The sequence below is a fragment of the Entelurus aequoreus genome, linkage group LG10 (assembly GCF_033978785.1).
Source record: "Entelurus aequoreus isolate RoL-2023_Sb linkage group LG10, RoL_Eaeq_v1.1, whole genome shotgun sequence".
NCBI classification, from domain to species: Eukaryota; Metazoa; Chordata; class Actinopteri; order Syngnathiformes; family Syngnathidae; genus Entelurus; species Entelurus aequoreus.
This window is the reverse complement of record NC_084740.1, coordinates 65,994,898-66,021,871: the sequence shown is the minus strand read 5'-3', so window position 1 is coordinate 66,021,871 and position 26,974 is coordinate 65,994,898. Positions and strand designations below refer to the sequence as shown.

The 26,974-nt window shown below is 40.7% G+C and overlaps 4 protein-coding genes and 1 pseudogene across 4 annotated transcripts in view; 1 reads left to right on the top strand and 4 right to left on the bottom strand.

Moving 5' to 3' along the window:
• The window catches only part of fhip1b (FHF complex subunit HOOK interacting protein 1B), a 716,414-nt gene that overhangs the window by 579,392 nt on the left and 110,048 nt on the right, over nucleotides 1-26,974 (top strand). The window lies entirely within an intron of this gene.
• On the bottom strand, nucleotides 3,670-4,605 carry LOC133659180 (olfactory receptor 10J4-like). Its single transcript, XM_062061915.1, has one exon. It carries the CDS (start codon nucleotides 4,603-4,605, stop codon nucleotides 3,670-3,672), a length of 936 nt encoding a protein of 311 aa, XP_061917899.1.
• LOC133659179 (olfactory receptor 10J4-like) lies at nucleotides 12,272-13,195 on the bottom strand (annotated as a pseudogene).
• On the bottom strand, nucleotides 13,927-14,809 carry LOC133659178 (olfactory receptor 10X1-like). Its single transcript, XM_062061914.1, has 3 exons — nucleotides 14,670-14,809; nucleotides 14,156-14,207; nucleotides 13,927-13,932 (listed from the first exon to the last, which is right to left on the bottom strand). The coding sequence occupies exons 1-3, from the start codon at nucleotides 14,807-14,809 to the stop codon at nucleotides 13,927-13,929; spliced, it is 198 nt and encodes a 65-aa protein (XP_061917898.1).
• On the bottom strand, nucleotides 23,121-24,044 carry LOC133658068 (olfactory receptor 10J4-like). Its single transcript, XM_062059681.1, has one exon. It carries the CDS (start codon nucleotides 24,042-24,044, stop codon nucleotides 23,121-23,123), a length of 924 nt encoding a protein of 307 aa, XP_061915665.1.

Below are 26,974 nucleotides of genomic sequence, written 5' to 3'. Positions count from 1 at the left end.
CCGCGTTCCTACGCCCGTGCGGTGGCCGCAGACAGCGGGGAGCCCAGCGAACAGGAGACACAGTCAAGGAGCAACAGGTGGCTTCCTATTTCCAGAGCAGGGGGATAGAGATGGACCTGGAGCACATCGAGACTTGTCAACCACTGCCCATGAGGAACCAGAGACCACCAGCTGTCATCATGAGATTCACAAACAGGAAAAAGAAAATGGCACTATTGAAGCAAGGACGTAAACTGAAAGGTACAGATGTTTTCATGAATGAACACTTGACAAAGAAAAATGCTGACATCGCAAGGATCGCACGACAACTTAAAAGGCAAAGCAAAATTCAACAAACCTGGGTAACGAACTGTAAGATCTTCATCAAACTAAATGGGACGCCAGAGGAAGCAAAAGTCTTGGTGGTGAGTAAAATAGAAGATCTTGATAAGTATTGACATTGATGCAGTACTTGGTATCAATGTAGCTTTGTGACTTTTACATCATCTCAATGGTACCCACACCAAGAACACAGACCATACCATATATTGATATGGACATGTTACAGAAGATCCTACAACAAAGAACTGGAAATCATCTCGGGTGGGCCTGCAGACGCCACCATCATCTCGGGTGGGCCTGCAAACACCATCCTCTCCAGCATCTGAACCTGCTGTTCCAAATCCAGTTCCTGTTCCTGCTCCTCGGCTAGCATCTGCTCCTGTTCCTGCACCACGGCTGGCACCAGTTCCTGTTCCTGCACCACGGCTGGCTCCAGTTCCTAATCCTGCACCACGGCTGGCACCACTTCCTGTTCCTGCACCATGGCTGGCACCAGTTTCTGTTCCTGCACCATGACTGGCACCAGTTTCTGTTCCTGCACCACGACTGGCTCCAGTGGCTGTACCCGCGCCTGCTTCGTCTGCTGCACCCATGCTTGCTTCGTCTGCTGCACCCACGCCTGCTTCATCTGCTGCACCCGCGCCTGCTACGTCTGCTGCACCCGCGCCTGCTTTATCTGCTGCTGCTTCCATGCCTGACTCGTCTGCTGCTGCTTTCACGCCTGACTAGTCGCCTGCTTCTACGCCTGACTTGTCCCCTGCTTCCAAGCCTGCCACGACGACGACGCTGACGCGCCCACCTCCCCGTCGACCTTGGATGTGGCCGCTCCCGGGTCGCCTGCCTCGCCTGCTGCAGCAGCGTTCCACTCGCCGCCGCCACTTGACTTGTCCTCGGTGGATTCGGGGACACTTGGCCTGGCGACCCACCGCCAAGTCCTCCCTCCGCCCTCCCGTGACTTTTGACCCTGCTTGGTTTTTGTCTTTTTTTTTTTACATCTGTGATCTGTCCTTAAGGGGGAGCTCTGTCATGATCTGTGGTTTAGATCATGTTTTTTTTTAGTTATGTTCTGTTAGTTTTGGACTCATTTAGTTCCTGTTTATGCACCTGAGTTTGTTACCATGGCTACTTATTATTTTCACCTGCCGCTTGCATTCCGGACACGCACCTGTTTGTCATCACTGACATTATTTAAGCCTGCCTTTGCAGTGTGTCGGTCTGGCTTCTTTATTTGGGTCATGCAACTGTTACGAGCCAATTTTTTGATCGGCTCCCCAAGATCTGGTTCCCTTGGAAGAGCAATAAATTCCAACTGTACAACCTAACTCAAAACATAATGTGTATGTTTTGAATACATTAGAGAAAATGTTCAAAATGAGACAAATACATGTTTGGATATTTTTATTTCTACTACTTTACCTTACATTTACATTACAAGGCTAAATAAACTCTGTGTGTATGTTGGCTTACCCACTTCCACCACAAAAAAAGTGGATGAATGACAAGAAGGTAAAGAGCAAACCATCTTGAGGCCTGTTGGGAAGCGACAGATGAATAAAACAACATGAATAATTGTATTTATCCTTCGATTAATTACTTTTTATGTGTTTGTTGCGGTTTGTTTGTCTCCATTTGTTAGCAGCATGTCTCAAAAAGGGGTTAACGGTTTTTGATGTGACTTTCAGAAAATATCACAAAGTGCATGAGGCACATGCGATGAGACTTTGGGGGTGATCCGGATCATTGTCTGGATTCAGGATTTTTTGAAGGATTCTTTACTATTACGAGGTAGGTCCTGGCAGAGGTCCATGCCACGTTTTTGTGCATCTTCACCCTTTGTACATAAGGCCCCAGGACTTGATGAGTGGGTTGACATCCATGCTGCGGCTCTATCTCGTGGGCTCCTCAGCAAGGAGACTCCTAGGTCCTTGGGTCTGTGACCTGGGTCTGTGTTGGCTCCTTAAGATAGTGTATTTTCTTACATGGCTCCTCCTCACTAACCCATATACAGGTGAAATTCAAAATGTTTGAATATATTGCAAAGGTTAGTTTAATCCTACAATTAGATTTACTAGGTGAAAGTAATAAATGACATAGGCTCATAACATACAACTAGAATAGAATGGAATAGAATATATCAATATTGTCATTGTACATTGGACAATGAAATTGTATGCAAAACTAATTCATGCAAATTCATAATAACACATAAAAACATAAGAACATAGATAAATAGATAAAAATACATAAAATACATAAAAATACCAAGCACACAGCTCACATGCACATGCACAACTAATGTGTGTGAGTGCGTGTATACGCACAAGGAACATTGTTATGACTAACGTCCATTATTACTGTGGCTACCGAGAAGAATGTATATTTTGACTCCATGTTGATTGCATACAAACACAAAAGTTCATGTCAGTATAGTTTAAGGTGTAGAAGATATAAACAGTTACAAAATATAAAATGTATTTTAAATGATTTATCAATGAAAAGGGTTTAATTTGTTTAAAATGTGCTTTACAAAAGTTACGTTAAAGCACAACTCATATTTATATAAACAGAATTGAATATGAAGAAGTAGGTAGAAGCAGATCTTATTTAATCCTTCACTATCTTTACTTGTTGTGTTAAAACATTACCATTTTATGATAGGGCGAGAAAAGAATTGAGAATGTGTGACAATACATGTATTGCTTATGCAGTGGTAAAGGTAAAAAAAAATAGATACAATACATAAATATATTTGTAGTCAATTACCAAAAAAGTATGCCCACATAGGTCAATTTAATGGGGAAAAATGAGATGGCGAGTTTATTTATAAAACACAATTCTTAACAAGGCAATTCAAAGTGCTTCAGAAAAAATAACAAGAAGGCAAGAAATAAAATGAAAAAAAATAATCATCATATAAAATAATCACAATTAAGATAAAAATGTGAGTGTGGATAACATACTTTTAGTTGTCATATGCACAATTAAATAGGAGTGTTTTCAGCCTGAATTATAGATGCATTAAAAGTAAATAAGTGCATATAATATTGATTGATATTAATATTGATAAAGCAATATAATTAGTGATATAAAATGACATCAGACAGCATGGCTCTTTGCTTCCTTTTTCTTCCATTTATACATCTTATAAACACCATATGATAATGTAAATTACTTTTCTTAAAGGATCACTTGGGAAAATAAAGACTTCAATGCTATATCTATGGATTTATGATTCACCCGGGTCATTGTGTTTTCAGGGCATTCAAACGATCACAACTGGACTGTTTGGTTTGTCTTAGAAGACGTTTCCCCTCTCATCCAAGTAGCGAACAAGTGGGATCATTTTCTTTAGTTCACCAGTGGATAAAACAATCCCTTGATGTGTTTCCAGATTTCCTTCATTTTCACTCCATAAATGATTGGATTAAACAGAGGATTATACACAAGTATTTGTACGGTCATTATTAAACGTACAATTTTTGGAAGATCTGACTCCAATCGAGCAATGATGACATTAAACAGACACAAACAAGTGAAGATGAATAAAACCATCAGGTGAGGTAAACATGTCTCTGCCGCTTTTTTCCTGACTTCTGCACACCTGTGATACGTTATTATAAATATTTTTATGTACGTAAAAAGGATGAACATCACAGGAACATCAGCCAAACTCACCATTACAAACAAACCATAAAGGGTAACAAATGTTGATTTTACACAGTGAAGCTTAAGAATTGTGTTGTTACATAAAATACCCTTTGTTGTATAGTCACAGAGTTTTTGTTTAGAAATAAATATAGTTAACGGTACACCCACACATGCAGGTAGAAGCCAGGCCAAAGTCAAGAGGACAATAACAGTTCTTTTTCCCATGATAGTTGGATACTGCAGAGGTTTGCAGATAGACACATACCTGTCATAAGACATGGCTGACAGCAGTAAGAAGTCTGAAAGACCAAAAGAATAATAGAGAAAATATTGAAACATACAAGCAGAATGAACAATGATCTGTTTTTTGGATAAAACATCAAAGAAAAGTTTGGGGTAGATAACAGTGCTAAACAAAAGAGAGTTGAGAGACAAAGCTGCAATGAAAATGTACATAGGCTCATGAAGGTTCCTGTGGATCCAGATCAGACATATAATGGTGCAGTTAGTGCAGAGGATGAGAAAATAAAATGTCAACAAGATGAAAAAGTAAATATATCTATACTTGTCCATTTCTACAAAGCCACCAAGAGTTATAAATGTTCCATTGAATTCAGCATCCATCACACCAAACATAAAAATAGTCAAATGTTATGATAATTGTTCACCCTCCATGGATCTCATCAAGTCCTCCATCAAAAGATGCTGTCATGTCAACAAGCTCCTCCAAGTCTTCACGGTGATGTTGATGGAACTTGTTGTGAGCAGTCAATGCTGGGAAGAGTAAGAAGTCGTCCACCTGATAAGGATGACCCACAGGATGAAGACTGCCTGCGATTGGCCTCCAAGTTTAGAAGGCGTTCTCCTCTTTTACATATCCTCCAAAGACTTTCATTTGTAACGTGTGATGCAAACTTTTGACCAATTGTGCATTTTCTTCTAAGAATAGGGTTGTTTTCCTGGTCATTTGCAACCACACTGACCCCTGTACTGGGGACTAGAGGTTAGAAAATGTAGAAACGTTGATCAGTACGTTAATAGTCATCATGTCAATAGTCATCAATATTGATCATGTCAGCATACTTGCCAACCTTGAGACCTCCGAATTCGGGAGATTGGGGGGGATGGGGAGGGGGCTGTTGTTGAGGTGGGTGGGGTCGGAGGGCGGGACTAATGGGGAGGAATATATTTATAGCTAGAATTCACTGAAATTCAAGTGTTTCATATATATATATATATATATATATATATATTTATATATATATATATATCCATCCATCCATTTTCTACCGCTTGTCCCGTTCGGGGTCGCAGGGGGTCAATAAATACTTGAATTTCAGTGTTCATTTATTTACACATATACACAACAACTTTAAGGGGACTTCACATCCACATGGGAAAGATGAAGTGTGGTGGTGGGAGTCTGATGCAACCTTGCACTGCCCCGGTAGGGGCAGGTCAGACAAATGGGATCCAAGGCCGGGTAGACAACCACAGTGCCAACGGGCCCAATGTTGCAGAGGTAGCGCGGGAGGAAAGGAGGGAGGAAGAAGAAAGGGATGTCGACGAGCGCCAAGAAGTGAACCCAGTAGCACCCCCAAGCGACCCAAGAATAGAGTCAAGTCAAAGAGCCAGGAACCTGAAGAACCCGCTCCGAAGGAACAAGATCAAGTGGCCGAAGGCCAACGAGACCGAGGAGTGGAGAAAGTTGGATGAACATCTCAGCGGGCTGCTGCAAAATGCGCTGCGCGGGTCAGTGGTAGCCAAGTTAAACCTGTTCGCGGAAATCTTCTATGAAGAATGCAGCAACAGGTATGGCGAGGTGACCATCAGAGAGGCCACAATAAGACCAAAGAGCAGGAGGGAGAAAGAGATTGATGACCTGGTGGCAAACAGAAGGCAGCTCCGCAAGCGTTGGAGGAAGGCAGAGGAGTCTGAGAAGGAGGGCCTGAAAGCTCTCTGGGATGAGATCAGAAGACGCCTCGCTAACCTCCGGAGGGCAGAACGTAGGGCAGAAGACGGGGAAAAGGAAAGAGAAAGAAAGGTCAAGTTTCTTCAGGAATCCATTCCGGTATGCACGCGGGTTCCTTGAGGAGAAGACAAGTGGAACCCTGGATATCTCCAAAGAAGAACTGGAAGAGCACATCCGCACTCAGTACAGTGACCCAGCAAGGAACAACCCGCTAGGCTCCCCAGGGTATGTGCCCAGACCCTCAGAACCATCAGCCCTGTTTGATACATCACCACCCAAGCTCAGCGAGGTCAGGCAGGTGATCCAGCGGGCAAGATCTGCTTCAGCACCAGGCCCGAACGGAATACCGTACAGGCTGTACAAGAACTGCCCAGGAGTGTTGAAGCTGTTATGGACCCTGATAAGAATTGCCTGGACTAAGCAGATCATACCATCCGAATGGCAGAGGGCAGTGGCAGTTTCTATTCCCAAACAACAGAACGCTAAGACCACCGAGCAGTTCAGGAGCATAGCCCTACTGAATGTGGAGGGAAAAGTCTTCTTTTCTGTAATGGCGAGAAGAATGACTACCTACCTCACGGAGAACAACTACATTGACACCAGCTGCCAGAAAGCCGGGATTCCAGGTTTTCCTGGCTGCGTAGAGCATGCTTCTATGATTTGGGAACAGATCCAGACCACTAAGAGGGAGAAGAAAGATCTGCACGTCGTATGGTTAGATCTAGCCAATGCCTATGGGTCAGTGCCACACCTGCTCGTAGACTATGCCATGGAATTCTTCTACATCCCAGATAACATCAGGACCATGATCAAGATCTACTTCCAGGACATGCACATGTGCTTTGCACTGAAGAAGGTGACCACTGGCTGGCAACAACTGGAGCTAGGGATCGCAATGGGATGCTTCATTTCCCCCATCCTCTTCGTGGCAGCTTTCGAGGTCATCCTGATCGGGGCAAGGCAGGTGGTGGGTGGTGTCCGGCTGCCCGCAGGCCAGAGGCTCCCGCCTCTAAGGAGCTATATGGACGACATCACCTGCCTGCTACGAACCGCCCCATGCACATCCAGGCTACTTAAGAGGCTGGATGAGCTGATCACCTGGGCCAGGATGAAGTTCAAGCCTCAGAAGTCAAGGAGCCTCTCAATGCGAAAGGGGAAGGGAAACGACAGAGTCACCTTTACCATCAGCGGAGAAGACATCCCACGCATCGTGGATCAGCCCATCCGTAGCCTGGGAAGACTCTATGCACCTGGTCTCTCAGACAAGGACATGGAAAAAATCATTCACCAGCAGCTTTCAGAGGGCCTGTCCAAGATCGATGCAAGCCAGCTACCTGGGAAGTACAAGGTGTGGTGTTACCACTTCACCCTGTACCCAAGGATGATGTGGCCTCTGAAGCTGTGCGAAGTCACGTCATCAGCCGTAAGCCGGATGGAAGCAAAAGCCAAATCTTTCATCCAAAAATGGCTTGGCCTGCCACGGTGCTTCTCAGCTGCTGGCCTTTATGGATGGAACTCACTCCAGCTACCCCTGAAATCTATCACCCTGGGCTACAGGCAGGAGAAGGCAAGGCTGGTGATGGAACTAAGGGACTCCTCTGACAGGGCAGTGGCGGATGCAAATGCCAGAGTCGAGACTGGAAGAAAGTGGAGGGCAAAGGAGGCGGTCCAGAAGGCGATGGGGAGACTGCAACACCAAGAAGTCGTGGGCATGGTCCAGACAGGCCGGGCAGGCCTTGGATGGAGCGATCCACCCATTCTATGGTCCAAGGCAGGCAGGAAAGAGAGGAAAGACCTTGTTGTTGCTGAGGTCATCAGGATTGAGCAGGAGGAGCTCAGAGTAAGGTCTGTGGCACAGGGGCAGCAGGGTAGGTGGACAACTTGGGAGGGTGTATCGAACCGAGCAATCAGCTGGGCAGATTTCTGGAAACTGCCACAGGCTCGGCTCAGTTTCCTCATCAGGGCAACATATGACACCCTCCCGAGCCCTAAAAACCTCCACCAATGGCTTGGCACAGAGCAATCCTGCGACCTCTGCGGGACCATCAATGCCTCACTCCAGCACATTCTGTCAGGCTGCAAAATGGCGCTGACACAGGGTCGGCTCAGATGGCGGCACGACCAGGTGCTCAGCAAGCTGGCAGAGGTGCTGGAGAAAAGTCGGCAGGAGGCAAACAACCAGAGTCCAGCAGAAAGCCAATGCAGGATCCACTTCCTAAGGCAGGGGGAACCTGCGACACATTCCAGCAAGAGACCACCCGCCAAGCTATTAACACCAGGGGCGGCGTGGAAGATGGAAGTGGACCTGGGTAGGCAGCTCCAGTTCCCACAGGAGATATGCAGCACCACCTTAAGACCAGATGTGGTGCTGTGGTCTGCAGCTCTGAAGTCAGTAGTACTGATTGAGCTGACAGTGCCATGGGAGGAGGGACAGGAAGCTGCCTATGAGAGAAAGAAGGCAAAGTATGCAGACCTGGTCGCGGAGTGCAGAGAAAGTGGATGGAGGGTGAGACTGTATCCGGTGGAGGTGGGAGCCAGAGGCTTTGTGGGCAGAACAACACCACGCCTGCTCAAGGACCTGGGACTACGTGGAGCCACCCTGAGCAGATCCATCAAGGAGCTTTCAGAAGTAGCAGAGAAATCTAGCCACTGGCTCTGGATTAAACGACGCGACAAGGCTTGGGAAGCAACATCCAAGTAGGTTTTGCTGCAGGGGGTGTCAGGGAGACGTCCCTGTTCACTGCCCCGCCACCGGGAGATGTTCTGGGCTAAGGGGCGAAACATCAATGAGAGGTGGTCCCCAGCTGAAGACCCTGCAGCAAAACCTTTTCTGGTATGCGGTCAGGTTTAAGCCTGCCTCAGGGAAGAGGATGTCCCTGCCATGCACAGTCTACCACAGGCACCGGTGGAGGTGCGACAGGCCCAAGGCCCAGCGGCAAGACCACCTTGCTGTAATTGAAACACACATAACACTCCTCTACTCATTGTTGTATTTGAAAGTGCAATGCTTTGCAGCCAGTAGCACAATCTTTGAAGGAGCATAGGTGTGGGCAGCATCCGTGACATTTAATTTGCAGGAAAGGAGTGAGTTTAGGGTTGAATTGTTCATCCTCGTTCTATTCTCTGTCACTATCTTTCTAACCATGCTCAACACCCTCTCTGATGACTAAATAATAATAATGAAATAATGGATTGGATTTTATAACGCACTTTTCTATTATTAGATACTCAAAGCACTCACAGAGACGTGGGAACCCATCATTCATTCACACCTGGTGGTGGTAAGCTACATTTGTAGCCACAGCTGCCCTGGGGTAGACTGAAGGAAGCGAGGCTGCCAGTTTGCGCCTGCGGCCCCTCCGACCACCACCTACCATTCATTCATCATTCATTCACCAGTGTGAGAGGCATCGGGGGTAAGGGTCAAGTGTCCTGCCCAAGGACACAACGGCAGCAATTTGGATGTCAAGAGGCGGGGAACGAACCTGCAACCCTCAGGTTTCTGACACGGTCGCTCTACCCACTACGCCATACCGTCCCGACTTGCAAGCGTACTTCTTCTTACTCGTCGTGGCCATGACTGTCTCTTCTTCGTTCTTCTGCTTCGTCTCCTTCTTGTTGTGTGTGCAGTTGTGCACTCTCCAAAAGCCGTAGATGTTATAAGGTGACTGGGCCGGCACGCTGTTTATATGGAGAAAAAGCGGACGTGACAAAAAGCTGTCCTCACTCAGGTACGCATGGACCTGGAGGGGGCGTGCCTTGTTGTCTGGCTGGAATTCGGGAGAAATTCGGGAGAATGGTTGTCCCGGGAGATTTTCGGGAGAGGCACTGAAATTCGGGGGTCTCCCGGAAAATTCAGGATGATTGGCAAGTATGTATTAAAGTGGCTGCATAGAAGAAGGTATCATTTTGACTCCATGCTGATTACATACAAACACAAAAGTACTTGTCAGGATAGTTTATTAAAGTGCAGAAAGTATAAACATTTACAAAATCTTACATTTATTGTAAATGATTTATCAATGGTAATGATTAAATGTGTTTAAAATGTGAAGTAGGTAGAAGCAGATCTTATTTGATACAACACTTTCTCCATATCTAAGTATTTTGTCTTTAAGTTTTGTGTTAAAACATTTCCATTTTATGATAGGGAGAGAAAATAATAGAGACAATACATGGATAGCTTATGCACTTATAAAAGAAAAAACAATAATGTTCCAATACATTTTCTTATTCAAACGGGGATAGCAGATCCATTCTATGTGTCATACTTGATCATTTCGCGATATTGCCATATTTTTGCTGAAAGGATTTAGTAGAGAACATCGACGATAAAGTTCGGAACTTTTGGTCGCTGATAAAAAAGCCTTGCCTGTACAGGAAGTAGTGTGACGTCACAGGTTGAAAGGCTCCTCACATTTCCCCATTGTTTACACCAGCAGCGAGAGCGATTCGGACCGAGAAAGCGACGATTACACCATTAATTTGAGCCAGGATGAAAGATTCGTGGATGAGGAACATGAGAGTGAAGGATTAGAGTGCAGTGCAGGACGTATCTTTTTTCGCTCTAACCGTAACTTAGGTACAAGGGCTCATTGGATTCCACACTCTCTCCTTTTTCTATTGTAGATCACGGATTTGTATTTTAAACCACCTCGGATACTATATCCTCTTGAAAATGAGAGTCGAGAACGCGAAATGAACATTCACAGTGACTTTTATCTCCAAGACAATACATCGTCGAAGCACTTCAGCTATGGGGCTAACAACTGGAAGGATAGACAGAAGATCAACAATACTACCAAACCCTGGACCTGTAACCACACGGTTAATGCTGTGCCGCCTGGTAAAGCCTACCAATTCTATTGCTAACGTCGCCATTGAAGCTAACTTAGCTACGGGACCTCGACAAAACTATGCCAAAAACATTAGCTCTCCACCTACGCCAGCTCTCATCTGCTCATCAACACCCGTGCTCACCTGCGTTCCAGCGATCGACGGTGCGTCTGATTGTCGAGTTTAACGATCACTTTGTGCAAAACCAGCACATCTTTTCTGTACTTTTTTGGCTTCATTGTGTCACTGAGCCGTGACACTTTGCAGTTTGTGTCGATCAGTGCTGCGGGCTAGCACACCGAAGCCACCTCTCCTCACTAACCCATATACAAAAAGTTTGAATATCTTGCAAAGGCTAGTTCATTTCTACAATTAGATATACTAGGTGAAACTAATCAATGACATAGGCTCATAACATACAACTAATGTGTGTGAGCGCGTGTATACGCACAAGGAAAATTGTTATGACTTACGTCCATTATTACTGTGGCTACCGAGAAGAATGTATATTTTGACTCCATGTTGATTGCATACAAACACAAAAGTTCATGTCAGTATAGTTTAAGGTGCAGAAGATATAAACAGTTACAAAATATTACATTTATTTTAAATGATTTATCAATGATAATGGTTTAATTTGTTTAAAATGTGCTTTACAAAAGTTACGTTAAAGCACAACTCATATTTATATAAACAGAATTGAATATGAAGAAGTAGGTAGAAGCAGATCTGATTTAATCCTTCACTGTCTTTACTCGTTGTGTTAAAACATTACCATTTTATGATAGGGCGAGAAAATAATTGAGAATGTGTGACAATACATGTATTGCTTATGCAGTGGTAAAGGTAAAAAAAATAATAGATACAATGCATAAATATATTTGTAGACAATTACCAAAAAAGCATGCCCACATAGGTCAATTTAATGGGGGGAAATGAGATTAGAGGCAAGGCAAGGGCAAGTTTATTTATAAAACACAATTCTTAACAAGGCAATTCAAAGTGCTTTAGAAAAAATAACAAGAAGGCAACAAATAAAATGAAAAATATAATCATCATATAAAATAATCACAATTAAGATAAAAATGTGAGTGTTGATAACATACTTTCAGTTGTCATATGCACAATTAAATAGGAGTGCTTTCAGCCTGAATTATAGATGCGTTAAAAGTAAACAAGTGCATATAATATTGATTGATATTAATATTGATAAAGCAATACAATTAGTGATATGAAATGACAACAGACAGCATGGCTCTTTGCTTCATTTTTCTTCCATTTATACATCTTATAAACACCATATGATAATGTAAATTACTTTTCTTAAAGGATCACTTGGGAAAATAAAGACTTCAATGCTATATCTAAGGATTTATGATTCATCCGGGTCATTGTGTTCTCAGGGCATTCAAACGATCACAACTGGACTGTTTGGTTTGTCTTAGAAGACGTTTCCCCTCTCATCCAAGTAGCGAACAAGTGGGATCATTTTCTTTAGTTCACCAGTTGATAAAACAATCCCTTAATGTGTTTCCAGATTTCCTTCATTTTCACTCCATAAATGATTGGATTAAACAGAGGATTATACACAAGTATTTGTAAAGCCATTATTAAACGTACAATTTTTGGAAGATCTGACTCCAATCGAGCAATGATGACATCAAACAGACACAAACAAGAGAAGATGAATAAAACCATCAGGTGAGGTAAACATGTCTCTGCCGCTTTTTTCCTGACTTCTGCACAACTGTGATAAGTTACTATAAATATCTTTATGTACGTAAAAAGGATGAACATCACAGGAACAACAACAAGATTCATCGTTACAAAAAAACCATAAAGGGTAACAAATGTTGATTTTACACAGTGAAGCTTAAGAATTGTGTTGTTACATAAAATACCTTTTGTTGTAAAGTCACAGAGTTTTCGTTTAGAATTAAATATAGTTGACGGTACATCCACACATGCAGGTAAAAACCAGGCCAAAGTCAAGAGGACAATAACAGTTCATTTTCCCATGATAGTTGGATACTGCAGAGGTTTGCAGATAGACACATACCTGTCATAAGACATGACTGACAGCAGTAAGAAGTCTGAAACACCAAAAGAATAATAGAGAAAATATTGAAACATACAAGCAGAATGAACAATGATCTGTTTTTTAGATAAAACATCAAAGAAAAGTTTGGGGTAGAGAGCAGTGCTAAACAAAAGAGAGTTGAGTGACAAAGCTGCAATGAAAATGTACATAGGCTCATGAAGGTTCCTGTGGATCCAGATTAGACATATAATGGTGCAGTTAGTGCAGAGGATGAGAATATATAATGTCAACAAGATGACAAGGTAAAGATATCCATGCTTGTCCATTTCTACAAAGCCACCAAGAGTTATAAATGTTCCATTGAATTCAGCATCCATGACACCAAACATAAAAATAGTCAAGTACATGTCAGGATAGTTTATTAAAGTGCAGAAAGTATAAACATTTACAAATCTTACATTAATTGTAAATGATTTATCAATGGTAATGATTAAATGTGTTTAAAATGTGAAGTAGGTATAAGCAGATTTTATTTAATACTACACTTTCTCCATATCTCAGTATTTTTTCTTTACGTTTTGTGTTAAAACATTTCCAGTTTATGATAGGGAGACAAAATAATAGATACAATACATAGATAGCTTATGCAATGATAAAAGAAAAAACAATAATGTTCCAATACATAAATATATTTGTTGTAAATTATCACAAAAGTATGCCCACATAGGTAAATGTAATGAACATAAAGAGATTATAGGCGAGGCAAGGGCAAGTTTATTTACAGAGCACAATTTGAACACAAGGCAATTCAAAATTATTGAGAGGAAATTATAAGAAATTAAAGATAAAATAAAAACTAAAATCATCACAATACAAAAACAAAATGTGAGTTTAGATAACAAATGTTATCATATGCACAATTAAATACAAGTGTTTTTCAGTCTAGATTATAAATACAATAAAAAATATGTACAGTAGTTGAAAGTGTCAAACATTGTATAACGTTTCATTAAATGCAGGATATTGACTAAACTATATATTATACTACAAATACTATTTGATAATGTGAATGACTTTTTCTGAGAATAGTATGTAGAAATATAAAACCTCAATGCTAACAAATGTGATCATATTCTTTTGTTCACCAGTTAATTAAACAATCTCTGGATGTATTTCCAGATTTCTTTCATTTTCACTCCATAAATAATTGGATTAACCAGAGGATTATACACAAGTATTTGTAAAGACAGTATAAAACGTAAATGTTTTGGTGGATGTGAGTCCAAACTCGTTATGATTACATCAAAGAAACTTAAACAAAGGAAGATGAATAAAACCATCAGGTGAGGTAAACATGTCTCTGTAGCTTTTTTCCTGACTTCTGCACCACTGTGATAAATTACAAGGAATATATTCATGTACGTAAAAAGGATGAACGTCACAGGAACAACAACAGCAGTCATTGAGATGAACAAACCATAAAAGATAAGAAATGTTGACTTTACACAGTGAAGCTTGAGAATTGAATTGTTACATAAAATGTCATTTGTTGTAAAGTCACAGAGTTTTTGTTTGGAATTAATCACAGTTGCCACTACAACCTCACATGTAGGTAAAGACCAGGCCACAGTCAAGAGCACAATAACAGTTCTTTTTCGCATGATAGTTGGATACTGCAGAGGTTTGCAGATAGACACATATCTGTCATAAGACATGACTGACAGCAGTAAGAAGTCTGAAATACCTATTGAATAGCCAAGAAAATATTGAAACATACAAGTAGAATGAGAAATGATCTGTTTTTGAGACAAAACATCAATGAAAAGTTTAGGGTAGATAACAGTGCAGAACAAAAGAGAGTTGAGTGACAAAGCAGCAATGAAAATGTACATAGGCTCATGAAGGTTCCTGTGGATCCAGATTAGACATATAATGGTGCCGTTAGTGCAGAGGATGAGAATATATAATGTCAACAAGATGACAAAGTACATATATCTATACTTGTCCATTTCTACAAAGCCACCAAGAGTTATTAATGTTCCATTGAATTCAGCATACATGACACCAAACATAAAAATAGTCAAATGTTATGAAAATTGTTCACCCTCCATGGATCTCATCAAGTCCTTCATCAAAAGATGCTGTCATGTCAACAAGCTCCTCCAAGTCTTCACGGTGATGCTGCTGGAACTTGTTGTGAGCAGTCAATGCTGAGAAGAGTAGGATGTCGTCCACCTTATAAGGATGACCCACAGGATGACGACTGCCTGCCATTGGCCTCCAAGTTAGGAAGGCGTTCTCCTCTTTTACTTAGCAATCCTCCAAAGACTTTCATTTGTAACATGTGATGCAAACTCGTGACAAATCTTGCCTTTTCTTTTCGTGGTCAGCCGCAACCACACTGACCCCTGTACTGGGGACTAGAGGTTTGAAAAAGTAGAAACGTTGATTAGTATGTTAATAGTCATCATGTCAATAGTCATCAATATTGATCATGTCAGTGATAAGTTAACATAAACAATGGTAGATAACATAAAGATTATTATCTGTTTCACTTAGCATCTCTAATGTGAAATTAGACATCGTACAATGCTAAAAAAAAAACTGGAGAAACGCTCACCAATATTGCCGCATACTCGGTCCAGTATTGAAAACAAGGAAACCAACTGAGGCAAGAAAAACTGTTATTGAGGTGAGAGACTAAGTTAAAATATAAATGTATGTATAAATGCTTTAAAGGCCTACTGAAATGAAATTGTTTTATTTAAACGGGGATAGCAGATCCATTCTATGTGTCATACTTGATCATTTTGCGATATTGCCATATTTTTGCTGAAAAGATTTAGTAGAGAACAACGACGATAAAGTTCGCAACTTTTGGTCGCTGATAAAAAAAAGCCTTGCCCCTACCGGAAGTAGCGTGACGTCACAAGCTGGAGTGCTGCTCACATTTCCCCATTGTTTACACCAGCAGCGAGAGAGATTCGGACCGATAAAGCGACGATTACCCCATTAATTTGAGCGAGAATGAAAGATTCGTGGATGAGGAAAGTGAGAGTGAAGGACTATAGTGCAGTGCAGGACGTATCTTTTTTCGCTCTGACCGTAACTTAGGTACAAGGGTTCATTGGATTCAACACTCTCTCCTTTTTCTATTGTGGATCACGGATTTGTATTTTAAACCACCTCGGATACTACAGTATATCCTCTTGAAAATGAGAGTCGAGAACGCGAAATGGAAATTCACAGTGACTTTTATCTCCACGACAATACATCGGCGAAACACTTTAGCTACGGAGCTAACGTGATAGCATCGGGCTCAAATGCAGATATAAACAAAAGAAATAAACCCCTGACTGGAAGGATAGACAGAAGATCAACAATACTATTAAACCCTGGACATGTAAATACACGGTTAATGCTTTCCAGTTTGGCGAAGATTAACAATGCTGTTGCTAACGACGCCATTGAAGCTAACTTAGCAACGGGACCTCACAGAGCTATGATAAAAACATTAGCGCTCCACCTATGCCAGCCAGCCCTCATCTGCTCATCAACACCCGTGCTCACCTGCGTTCCAGGGATCGACGGAAGGACGAAGGACTTCACCCGATCATCCGTGCGGTCGGCGGCTAGGGTTGGCTTTTCTTTCTTTAAAAAATAATAATGAATCAAAATCAATGTCATTGTGAATTATTGACCTATTCAAGGCTCCAAGTACGTCACATTAAATATTCCACTTTGAGACATTTTTTGGGGAAAATGTTGCATATTTTGTGTTTGCCATATAAAAAAACTAAGCTGTTCTTTTTTTTAAAAAAAAGGGCCTAAAACGAACAAACAAAAAACATAAACAACAATAAAAGTTAAAATTGACGGATATATCTGAAGTTGATCTTGAGACTATTGTGTTAAAAGTAAAAAAAAAAAGTATAATTTATTTTTTAATACTTTACTGAGCAGGACCCTTTTGGATCTCCAATAATATTAGTGGGACTTTTTTTTTTTTTTTTTTTTAAGTGTCATTGCTCAAGAAATAGTGAATCAATGTTGTTATGAGTTATGCTATGAGCTCCAATTATTATAAAATCTCAAATATTCCACTTTAAAATGTTATTGGGGGAAAATATTGCATATTTTGTGTTTTTTCCATAAAAAAACAGGGTTTTCTTTGACAAAAAGAGCATACAGCGTAAATCTTTAAAAAAAAAAAAAAAACTTTATATTGACAGATAGACCTAATGCTGATCTGGAGATTTAAACCTTGGATAATAATAATAATACTAAATAATGACACATTTCAAATATTTTTTGTACCTAAACCCTTTGGGGTCCCCAGGATCAAGCCTGAGTGGAGGCCTAAATGTATATTTTTTATACATATATTGTATTGGTTTTTAAAATAAAAAATATCAAAATGGCCCCCGCTTGCTTTGATATTTCAGTGTGCGGCCCTCAGCGGGAAAAGTTTGGACACCCCTGCCTTAATCCAATCATGTTCGGTTTATGAAAATTCGGACCAACCCACCTGAATATTGCGATTGAAAACCCTTTAAAACCACTTTTAAAGGGGTTATAATTTTTTTTTTTCCTAATATGCTCATGTAAATATCCATCATGCACACCAAAACAGAAGTGCTAAATGCTCCTAAATGTGATTTTTTAACCCCATAATCAGTGTACAACATGTAAGAATAAGCTAATGTTTATTTTAGAGCAATTAAAGATAAATGAATAAATATAAACTAGCTTGGTGCTTTGCTCAAAAGTCCTACACTCTCCCCTCCTCAAATTGTTGATGAAGGTACAGTGTAATTCTCTTATCTGACTGTTAGTGTCCTTTTTGAACATGTTACAGTATATACATACAGTACATATGTACATACATACATAAGACACATACATATTTCATCTTTTGTTTTACATTTTCTCACTCACTGTCCATACAGTAACTTATGGAGATGTCATACTTTCAAATGTAGGGCTTTGTTATGTCTTGGCAAGAATGAGGACTCAGTTGCAGACGGGAAACGATTGACGCAGGCTTTTATTCAACAGTTTCTGAGAACTCTCTCCAGATAGAGTGAATAAACAAATGGCTATAAACTCTAGGCTAGACACACGAGAGCAGTGGTGCTTAACCTTGTTGGAGGTACCGAACCCCACCAGTTTCAAATGCGCATTCACCGAACCCTTCTTTAGTGAAAAATATATTTATATATATTTTTTTTTAATTCAAGACAAAGTTATATGTTTTTTTACTGGTGCACAAAATGAACCATGCATGAACATCACCTTGTTCAAAGAACAAAACCAACACAGTACATGAACCCACAACAAATTACTGTCAGGTTCAAACACCGAACTATCTATTACACAAGACAAGAAGAAGGAATCAAGCAGAGACAGAGTTGAATTTTACTCATGAGGAGAGACGCATTGGGCTGCACACTCAGTTACAGTTTCCCCCTACGCTCTAAGGTACAGTCCCACGTGCTCCTCTATTTATTCAGGAGGTCCCTAGTTAACATCCCTGAGGCTGCTTCTGAAGGGAGTGGTAATGCAAGCAGCCCCAGTAGACACCATACGTGATTATTCAGAATGGAAATGTGCTGACACTCGTGATTTCGCCCTGTCTCTGATTTGTCTGCGTTGAGGTACTCGATGTCCGTCATTGGTTGTCAGCAGGCAGGGTCTGGAAACAAACTGCTGACACGAGACAACTCGCAACTCGCAAAGCAAGATTACAAGTTGTGCCTTTGCACAGATAGAAAAGTACAACTTCAGCGCAATTGATAATAACTATAGCAACGGCCTTTAAGCATAAGAGTTGTGTGATAACTTACACATAATTATTCTAACATTTACACACCTGCAAATCAGATGGAAAATTAAAGGGAACATTGTTTGGGGGTATCCATAACACGGTGATAGGAAGAAGTATTTATTTACACGATGAGTCGGGTGTGTCTTGACCTTCGCCGAACCCCTGAGACCGACTCACCGAACCCAGGTTAAGAACCACTGCACTAGAGTAAAAAGGAAAGGTAGCACAGGGCGAAAAACAATAAACGGAAAATTACTCCCGAGGTAGGGAAAAAGGTGATAGCAAAATCTACACGGAAAATCTACAATTAACTACACCAAAAGAAAATCACTCACGAAGAGGAGACAAAAAGCTATGAACAGAAACTACACTATAAAGGGCTATGAAAACTACAAATTAAAGCGCTCCAAGTGGAGGGGAAAATAAGGCAGAGCACTATGAAACTAGCTCAAAAAACTGAGCAAAAAACTTTAGCAAATCAAAATCACTCTTCGTCAGAGGGTACAGAGAAATCAAAGAATAAAGCAAGGCGATTTGGACAAGACTGTGGAAGACGGCTGGAGGTACACGACGAGACGACAAGACAGGGGAAGACGAGGACTATATACACATGAGGGAGGGTGACACAGGTGGGCACAATCAGGCAATCAGGAGAGACATCAGACCAGTGACGCAGGAGGAAGAGCAAGTGGCCTGAAACGAGAGAAGGATTAGATTTTCAACATAAAACAGGAAGTTTGCCAGACAACCCCAAAACAGGACTTCCCTCACCGCAGTGTGACAGACCTCTGCTAAAACCACTGAAGCAAGTGCTCGACTGTAAGACGCATGCAAAATGTGCTTGATAAATTCATTCCTGGGGAACAAAGATGACGAAACCTCGGCCGAGTCTGCATCCACCTCATCAAGGCCGCCTGAGTCCACACCACTTACCAGTGCTGATGCAACACAAGCTTGGACGTATGCTCGAATAGAAATTAGAATTTTTTTGCTTATTTTCATTTTAATAACTATTTAAAGGCCTACTGAAACGCACTACTACCGACCGCGCAGTCTGATAGTTTATATATCAATGATGAAATCTTAACATTGCAACACATGCCAATACGGCCGGGTTAACTTATAAAGTGCAATTTTAAATTTCCTGCGAAACTTCCGGTTGAAAACGTCTATGTATGATGACGTTTGCGCGTGACGTCAATGGTTGAAACGGAAGTATTCGGACACATTGTATCTCAATACAAACAGCTCTGTTTTCATCGCAAAATTCCACAGTATTCTGGACATCTGTGTTGGTGAATCTTTTGCAATTTGTTTAGTAAACAATAGAGACTGCAAAGAAGAAAGCTGTAGGTGGGATCGGTGTATTAGCGGCTGGCTGCAGCAACACAACCAGGAGGACTTTGAGGATAGCAGACGCGCTATCCGACGCTAGCCGCCGACCGCATCGATGATCGGGTGAAGTCCTTCGTCGCGCCGTTGATCGCTGGAACGCAGGTGAGCACGGGTGTTGATGAGCAGATGAGGGCTGGCATAGGTGGAGAGATAATGTTTTTATCATAGCTCTGACGAGGTCCCGTAGCTAAGTTAGCTTCAATGGCGTCGTTAGCAACAGCATTGCTAGGCTTCGACAGGGGGCACAGCATTAACCGTGTAGTTACAGGTCCAGTGTTTGGTTCGGTTTGGTCTCCTGATAGTAGTATTGTTGATCTGCTGTCTATCCTTCCAGTAAGGGGCTTATTTCTTTTGTTTCTATCTGCATTTAAGCACGATGCTATCACGTTAGCTCCGTAGCTAAAGTGCTTCACCGATGTATTGTTGTGGAGATAAAAGTCATTGTGAATGTCCATTTCGCGTTCTCGACTCTCATTTTCAAGAGGCGATAGTATCCAAGGTGGTTTAAAATACAAATCCGTGATCCACAATGGAAAAAGGAGAGAGTGTGGAATCCAATGAGCCAGCTTGTACTTAAGTTACGGTCAGAGCGAATAAAGATACGTCCTGCACTGCACTCTAGTCCTTCACTCTCACGTTCCTCATCCACGAATCTTTCATCCTGGCTCAAATTAATGGGGTAATCGTTGCTTTCTCGGTCCGAATCGCTCTCGCTGCTGGTGTAAACAATGGGGAAATGTGAGGAGCCTTTCAACCTGCGACGTCACGCCACTTCCGGTACAGGAAAGGCTTTTTTTATCAGCCACCAAAAGTTGCGAACATTATCGTCGATGTTCTCTACTAAATCCTTTCAGCAAAAGTATGGCAATATCGCGAAATGATCAAGTATGACACATAGAATGGATCTGCTATCCCCGTTTAAATAAAAACAATTCATTTCAGAAGGGCTTTAATAAACTACATTTATTTACAGTGTAAATTGTAAATATTTTTGAATGATACTTGCACAAGTTATATTATATATAACGTATATATACTTATACCTTTTCAAGTTGGGTTAATTTTATTTTTTTACACATTTGATTGATAAAAAAGTATGTTATAATTTCTATATAAAACATTTCTATTTTAATTAAAAATGTTTAGGACTGAAAAATTGAGTGTGTGATGTGCTTCACTTGTGGAGTGAAACGGGCTGGTCGTAGCATTGTTATAAAGTCCATTATTAAAGTGGCTGCCTAGAAGAATGTATCATTGTGACTCCATGATTGCATACAAACACAAAAATACATGTCAGGCTAGTTTATTAAGGTGCTTAAGTTATACACAATTACAAAAATATTACATTTCTTCTTAATGATTCATCAACAACAATGGTTTAATGTGTTTAAAATGTGCTTTACAAAGTTACATTAAAGCACAACACATATTTATACATACACAATTGAATATGTCAAATAAGAAGTAGTTAGAAGCAGATCTTATTTAATCCTACACTTTCTCCATATCTCGTACATTTTTCTTTACTTTCTGTGTTAAGATATTTCCATTTCATGATAGGGAGAGAAAATAATAGAGACTGTGTGACAATATATGGATGGCTTATGCAGCGATAAAAGTTAAGACAATAGTGTTACAACACATAAATATATATGTTATAAATGATCACAAAAGTATGCGCACATAAGTACATTTATTTCAAATAAAGAGATTATAAGCAAGGCAAGGGCAAGTTTATTTAGAGCACAATTGATATGCAAGGCAGTTCAAAGTGCTTTAGAGAAATTTACAGGAAGGCAAAAATAAAATAATCATCATCATATGAAACAATCACAATTCAAATTCAAATGTGAGTGTGGATAACATACTTTTCAGTGGTCATATGCACAATTGAAAAAAAGGTTTTTCAGCCTGGATTATAGATACATTAAAATAAATACAGATGTTGAAAGTGACAGCCAATGTATAAATGTATCAATGAATGCAAGAGATTGACTTAGCAATAACCTAATATTGATAAAATAATCATATTTTCCTATATAAAATGACATCAGTAATTATGGCTATTGGCCTCCTTTTTATTCCATTTATACATCCTATAAACACATGATAATGTGAATTACTTTTTTAAGAACATTTAGGCTGGGGAAAATAAAAACTTCAATCCTATGTCTATCAGTGGCGTGCAGTCACTAGAGGCAGGGGAGGCACGGCCTCACCTGCCATCATGGAAAGAAAAAAAAAGTAAAAAGAAAAAAAAAGTAATTAAATTGTTATATGTATCCAGTGATTATACTAAAGTTATTTTCCATTTAACTTCACCAGTTTTAGATTATTTCTATTTTTATTTTCACATTTGCCGTTCAAATACTGAGAAGAGACGGTGTGGTGATCAGCAGCCAGTTGAGGCACGTCACTGCGTTGTGCCTCAACATGGATTGTGTGCAATGACTCGGCTAACTGCTGGCCTGCTGTGCAGTGAGACCGTATTGCTATATGAATTATATTATACATTTCCATAGTTTAGTTAGCTGAGGTATATAATGTACAGTGTATTTTGTCAACAACTGTATGTGTGTAACGTATTTTTAGTGCTGAGCATTCATAAAACTGCTGCGAAGATACACTGTGAGGCTCGTCTCATAACCCCGCCTCCTGGTGCCAAGCACCTCCGCCGCAGAATGCACCGCTCGACGGGAGCGCCACACCAACCAAAGCCCACACCCAAACCCTCCACGTTCAAGACCGAATCCACCCAAAAAAAGTCACTTAACAAGAAGCCAAAAAGTGCAAAAACAACAATGCTCAGCTCGCGCTGCAGGAGCCGCGAACGACCGCAGGGACACAACATTAGGTACACCTGCACTGCAGGTTCTTATGTTTGTAAATCTGACTGTGATGATGCAGTCGTGCCTCACCAGACATTAACCTCACCGCACGCCACTGATGTCTATGGATGTTGTCATTCACCCGGGTCATTGTGTTCTCAGGGCATTCAAACCATCACAACTGAACTGTTTGGTTTGTCTTAGAAGACGTTTCCCCTCTCATCCAAGTAGCGAACAAGTGGGATCATTTTTTTAGTGCACCAGTTGATAAAACAATCTCTTGATGTGCTTCCAGATTTCTTTCAATTTCACTCCATAAATGATTGGATTGAACAGAGGATTATACACAAGTATTTGTAAAGTCATTATTAAACGTACACATTTTGGAAGATCTGACTCCAATCGAGCAATGATGACATCAAACAGACTCAAACAAGAGAAGATGAATAAAACCATCAGGTGAGGTAAACATGTCTCTGCCGCTTTTTTCCTGACTTCTGCACACCTGTGATAAGTTACTATAAATATCTTTATGTACGTAAAAAGGATGAACATCACAGGAACAACAGCAAAACTCATCATTGCAAACAAACCATAAAAGGCAAGAAATGTTGATTTTACACAGTGAAGCTTAAAAATTGTATTGTTACAAAAAATGCCTTTTATTGTAAAGTCACAAAGTTTTTGTTGAGAACTAATCACAGTTGGCACTCCAACCTCACATGCAGGTAGAAACCAGGCCAAAGTCAAGAGGACAATAACAGTTCTTCTTCCCATGATAGTTGGATACTGCAGAGGTTTGCAGATAGACACATACCTGTCATAAGACATGGCTGACAGCAGTAAGAAGTCTGAAACACCAAAAGAATAATAGAGAAAATGTTGAAACATACAAGCAGGATAAGAAATGGTCTGTTTTTGAGATAAGACGTCAATGAAAAGTTTGGGGTAGATAGCAGTGCTAAACAAAAGAGAGTTGAGTGACAAAGCTGCAATGAAAATGTACATAGGCTCATGAAGGTTCCTGTGAATGCAGATCAGACATATAATGGTGCAGTTAGTGCAGAGGATGAGAATATATAATGTCAACAAGATGATGAAGTAAAGATATCTAAACTTGTCCATTTCTACAAAGCCACCAAGAGTTATAAATGTTCCATTGAATTCAGCATCCATCAAGTCCTCCATCAAAAGATGCTGTCATGTCGACAAGCTCCTCCAAGTCTTCACGGTGATGTTGATGGAACTTGTTGTGAGCAATCAATGCTGAGAAGAGTAAGAAGTCGTCCACCTTATAAGGATGACTCACAGGATGAAGACTGCCTGCGATTGGCCTCCATGTTGAAGAGGCGTTCTCCTCTTTTACTTTGTAACCCTCCCAAGACTTTAATTTTTAAAATGTGATGCAAACTCATGACAAATCTTGCCTAGGGTTAAAATTTGATATGAAGTGTTGTCCATTAATTGTCATTTTTACATTGATTGATTGATTGAGACTTTTATTAGTAGATTGCACACGTGCTTTTTGGTGCAAAACATGGCGCTTCCAACACCTGCTGTTCTTCAAGGCCTCCACCTGGTGCATGAACACACCTTTTTCCAATTGGAAATCAGGCCTCATGTTCTCATCCTCTTCACACTCACCTGTGATCAATATATGGATGGATTTTGCAGTGATGAAGGTAAAAATAGTGTTACAGTATATACATATATATGAGTTAGGGTTAAGTTAATTTATAGAGCACAATTCGTACACAGGGCAATTAAAAGTGTTGAAAAAGCAATACAGTTATTAAAATAAAATGACAACGGACAGCATGGCTCTGAGCTTCCTTTTTCTTCCATGTATACATCTTATAAACACCATATGATGATGTGAATGGCTTTTTTAAAGAATCATTTGGGAAAATTAAGATTCCAATGTTAACAAGTGTGATCATATTCTTTAAAAAAAAATCAAAATGGCGGCGCATTGAAATGCAGCAGCTTGAAGACGCTCTTGGGAGTGTAGAGCGATTTGGCAAAAAACACCCGTCATTTCTGTCAATTTCATGGCTGGCTCAAAGCGTGAACACTCTGTGATCACATACGACCGACAGACAATTCTGGATGTGGATGGATCGGGTCGTTATAGACTGAAAGATGCATGTACGGTGGACCTCCTCGCTAGCATGGGAATACTTCGCGGGCTACATCGAGCGGCCCTTGTAGCAGTGGAGTCAAGTACTAGCGGAGACCGTCAATGGAGGCGACGTAAGCGGTGTGAGCGGAAGCAGAAACGGGGATGCCGAGCGGGGCTAACAACAAAGGCTAATCACCAAAGAAGCGTGGAGTGTCCGGGTAAGAAGTCATTTAAACTACAACTAGCCGGCGCCAGGCTGGATAATCCCTGCACACATAGCAATTCTCTTAAAATAAAACACAACTCACATAATGTTTTTTCTTTTGTGACCGTGTCAGAGGCAGTCACACATTGTACTGAGGTGGCTAACTATGATGCGTTCAGTTTATCGCAGCATCAAGCAAACAATCTGAAAATTCCCGTCGTATCAATTCCTAGATATGGTCGAAACTATTTAAAGTGCACTACGCATAATAAACGCAACATTATTAATATTGCTACTTTGGATAATTTCAACAAAGAATCCTCAAAACAGCCCACTACCTATAATATGGGCTTTTTAAACATAAGATCATTATCTTCCAAAACGTTATTAGTTAATGAGGTCATTAGAGACAACAAACTTGACGTTGTTGGTCTCGCCGAGACCTGGCTCAAACCAGACGATTTTTTTGCGCTAAATGAGGCATCTCCTCCTAACTATACGAATGCACATGTTGCCCGTCCTCTTAAAAGGGGAGGGGGTGTCGCACTAATATACAATGAAAACTATAATTTTACACCTAACCTAAATAATATATATAACTCGTTTGAGGTGCTCACTATGAGGTTTGTCAGACCGCTGCCTCTCCACCTGGCTGTTATCTACCGCCCCCCTGGGCCCTATTCGGACTTCATCAGTGAATTCTCAGAGTTTGTTGCTGATCTAGTGACGCACGCCGACAATATAATCATAACGGGGGACTTTAATATCCATATGAATACCCCATCGGACCCTCCATGCGCGGCGCTCCAGACTATAATTGATAGCTGTGGTCTTACACAAATAATAAATGAACCCACGCATCGCAAAGGTAATACGATAGATCTAGTGCTTGTCAGGGGTGTCACCACCTCTAAAGTTACGATACTCCCGTACACTAAAGTAATGTCCGATCATTACCTTATAAAATTTGAAGTTCTGACTCATTGTCAACAAACTAATAATAATAATAATAATAACTACTATAGCAGCCGCAACATAAATGCTGCCTCAACGACGACTCTTACTGACCTACTGCCTTCGGTAATGGCACCATTCCCAAATTATGTGGGCTCTATTGATAACCTCACTAACAACTTTAACGACGCCCTGCGCGACACCATTGATAGTGTAGCACCGCCAAAGCTAAAAAGGGCCCCTAAAAGGCGTACCCCATGGTTTAAAGAAGAAACTAAAGCCCAGAAATTATCATGTAGAAAGCTGGAACGCAAATGGCGTGCGACTAAACTTGAGGTTTTCCATCAAGCATGGAGTGATAGTTTAATAACTTATAAACGCATGCTTACCTCAGCTAAAGCTAAATATTACTCAAATCTCATCCACCTCAACAAAAATGATCCTACATTTTTGTTTAGTACAGTAGCATCGCTAACCCAACATGGGACTCCTCCCAGTAGCTCCACCCACTCAGCAGATGACTTTATGAATTTCTTTAATAAGAAAATTGAAGTCATTAGAAAAGAGATTAAAGACAATGCATCTCAGCTACAACTGGGTTCTATTAACACAAATACGACTGTATATACGACGGACACTGCCCTCAAAAATAGTTTCTCTCTCTTTGATGAAATAACATTGGAGGAATTGTTAAAATGTGTAAATGGGACAAAACAAACAACATGTTTACTTGACCCAATTCCTGGGAAACTTATCAAGGGGCTTTTTGTATTATTAGGTCCATCAGTGTTAAATATTATAAACTTATCACTTTCCTCTGGCACT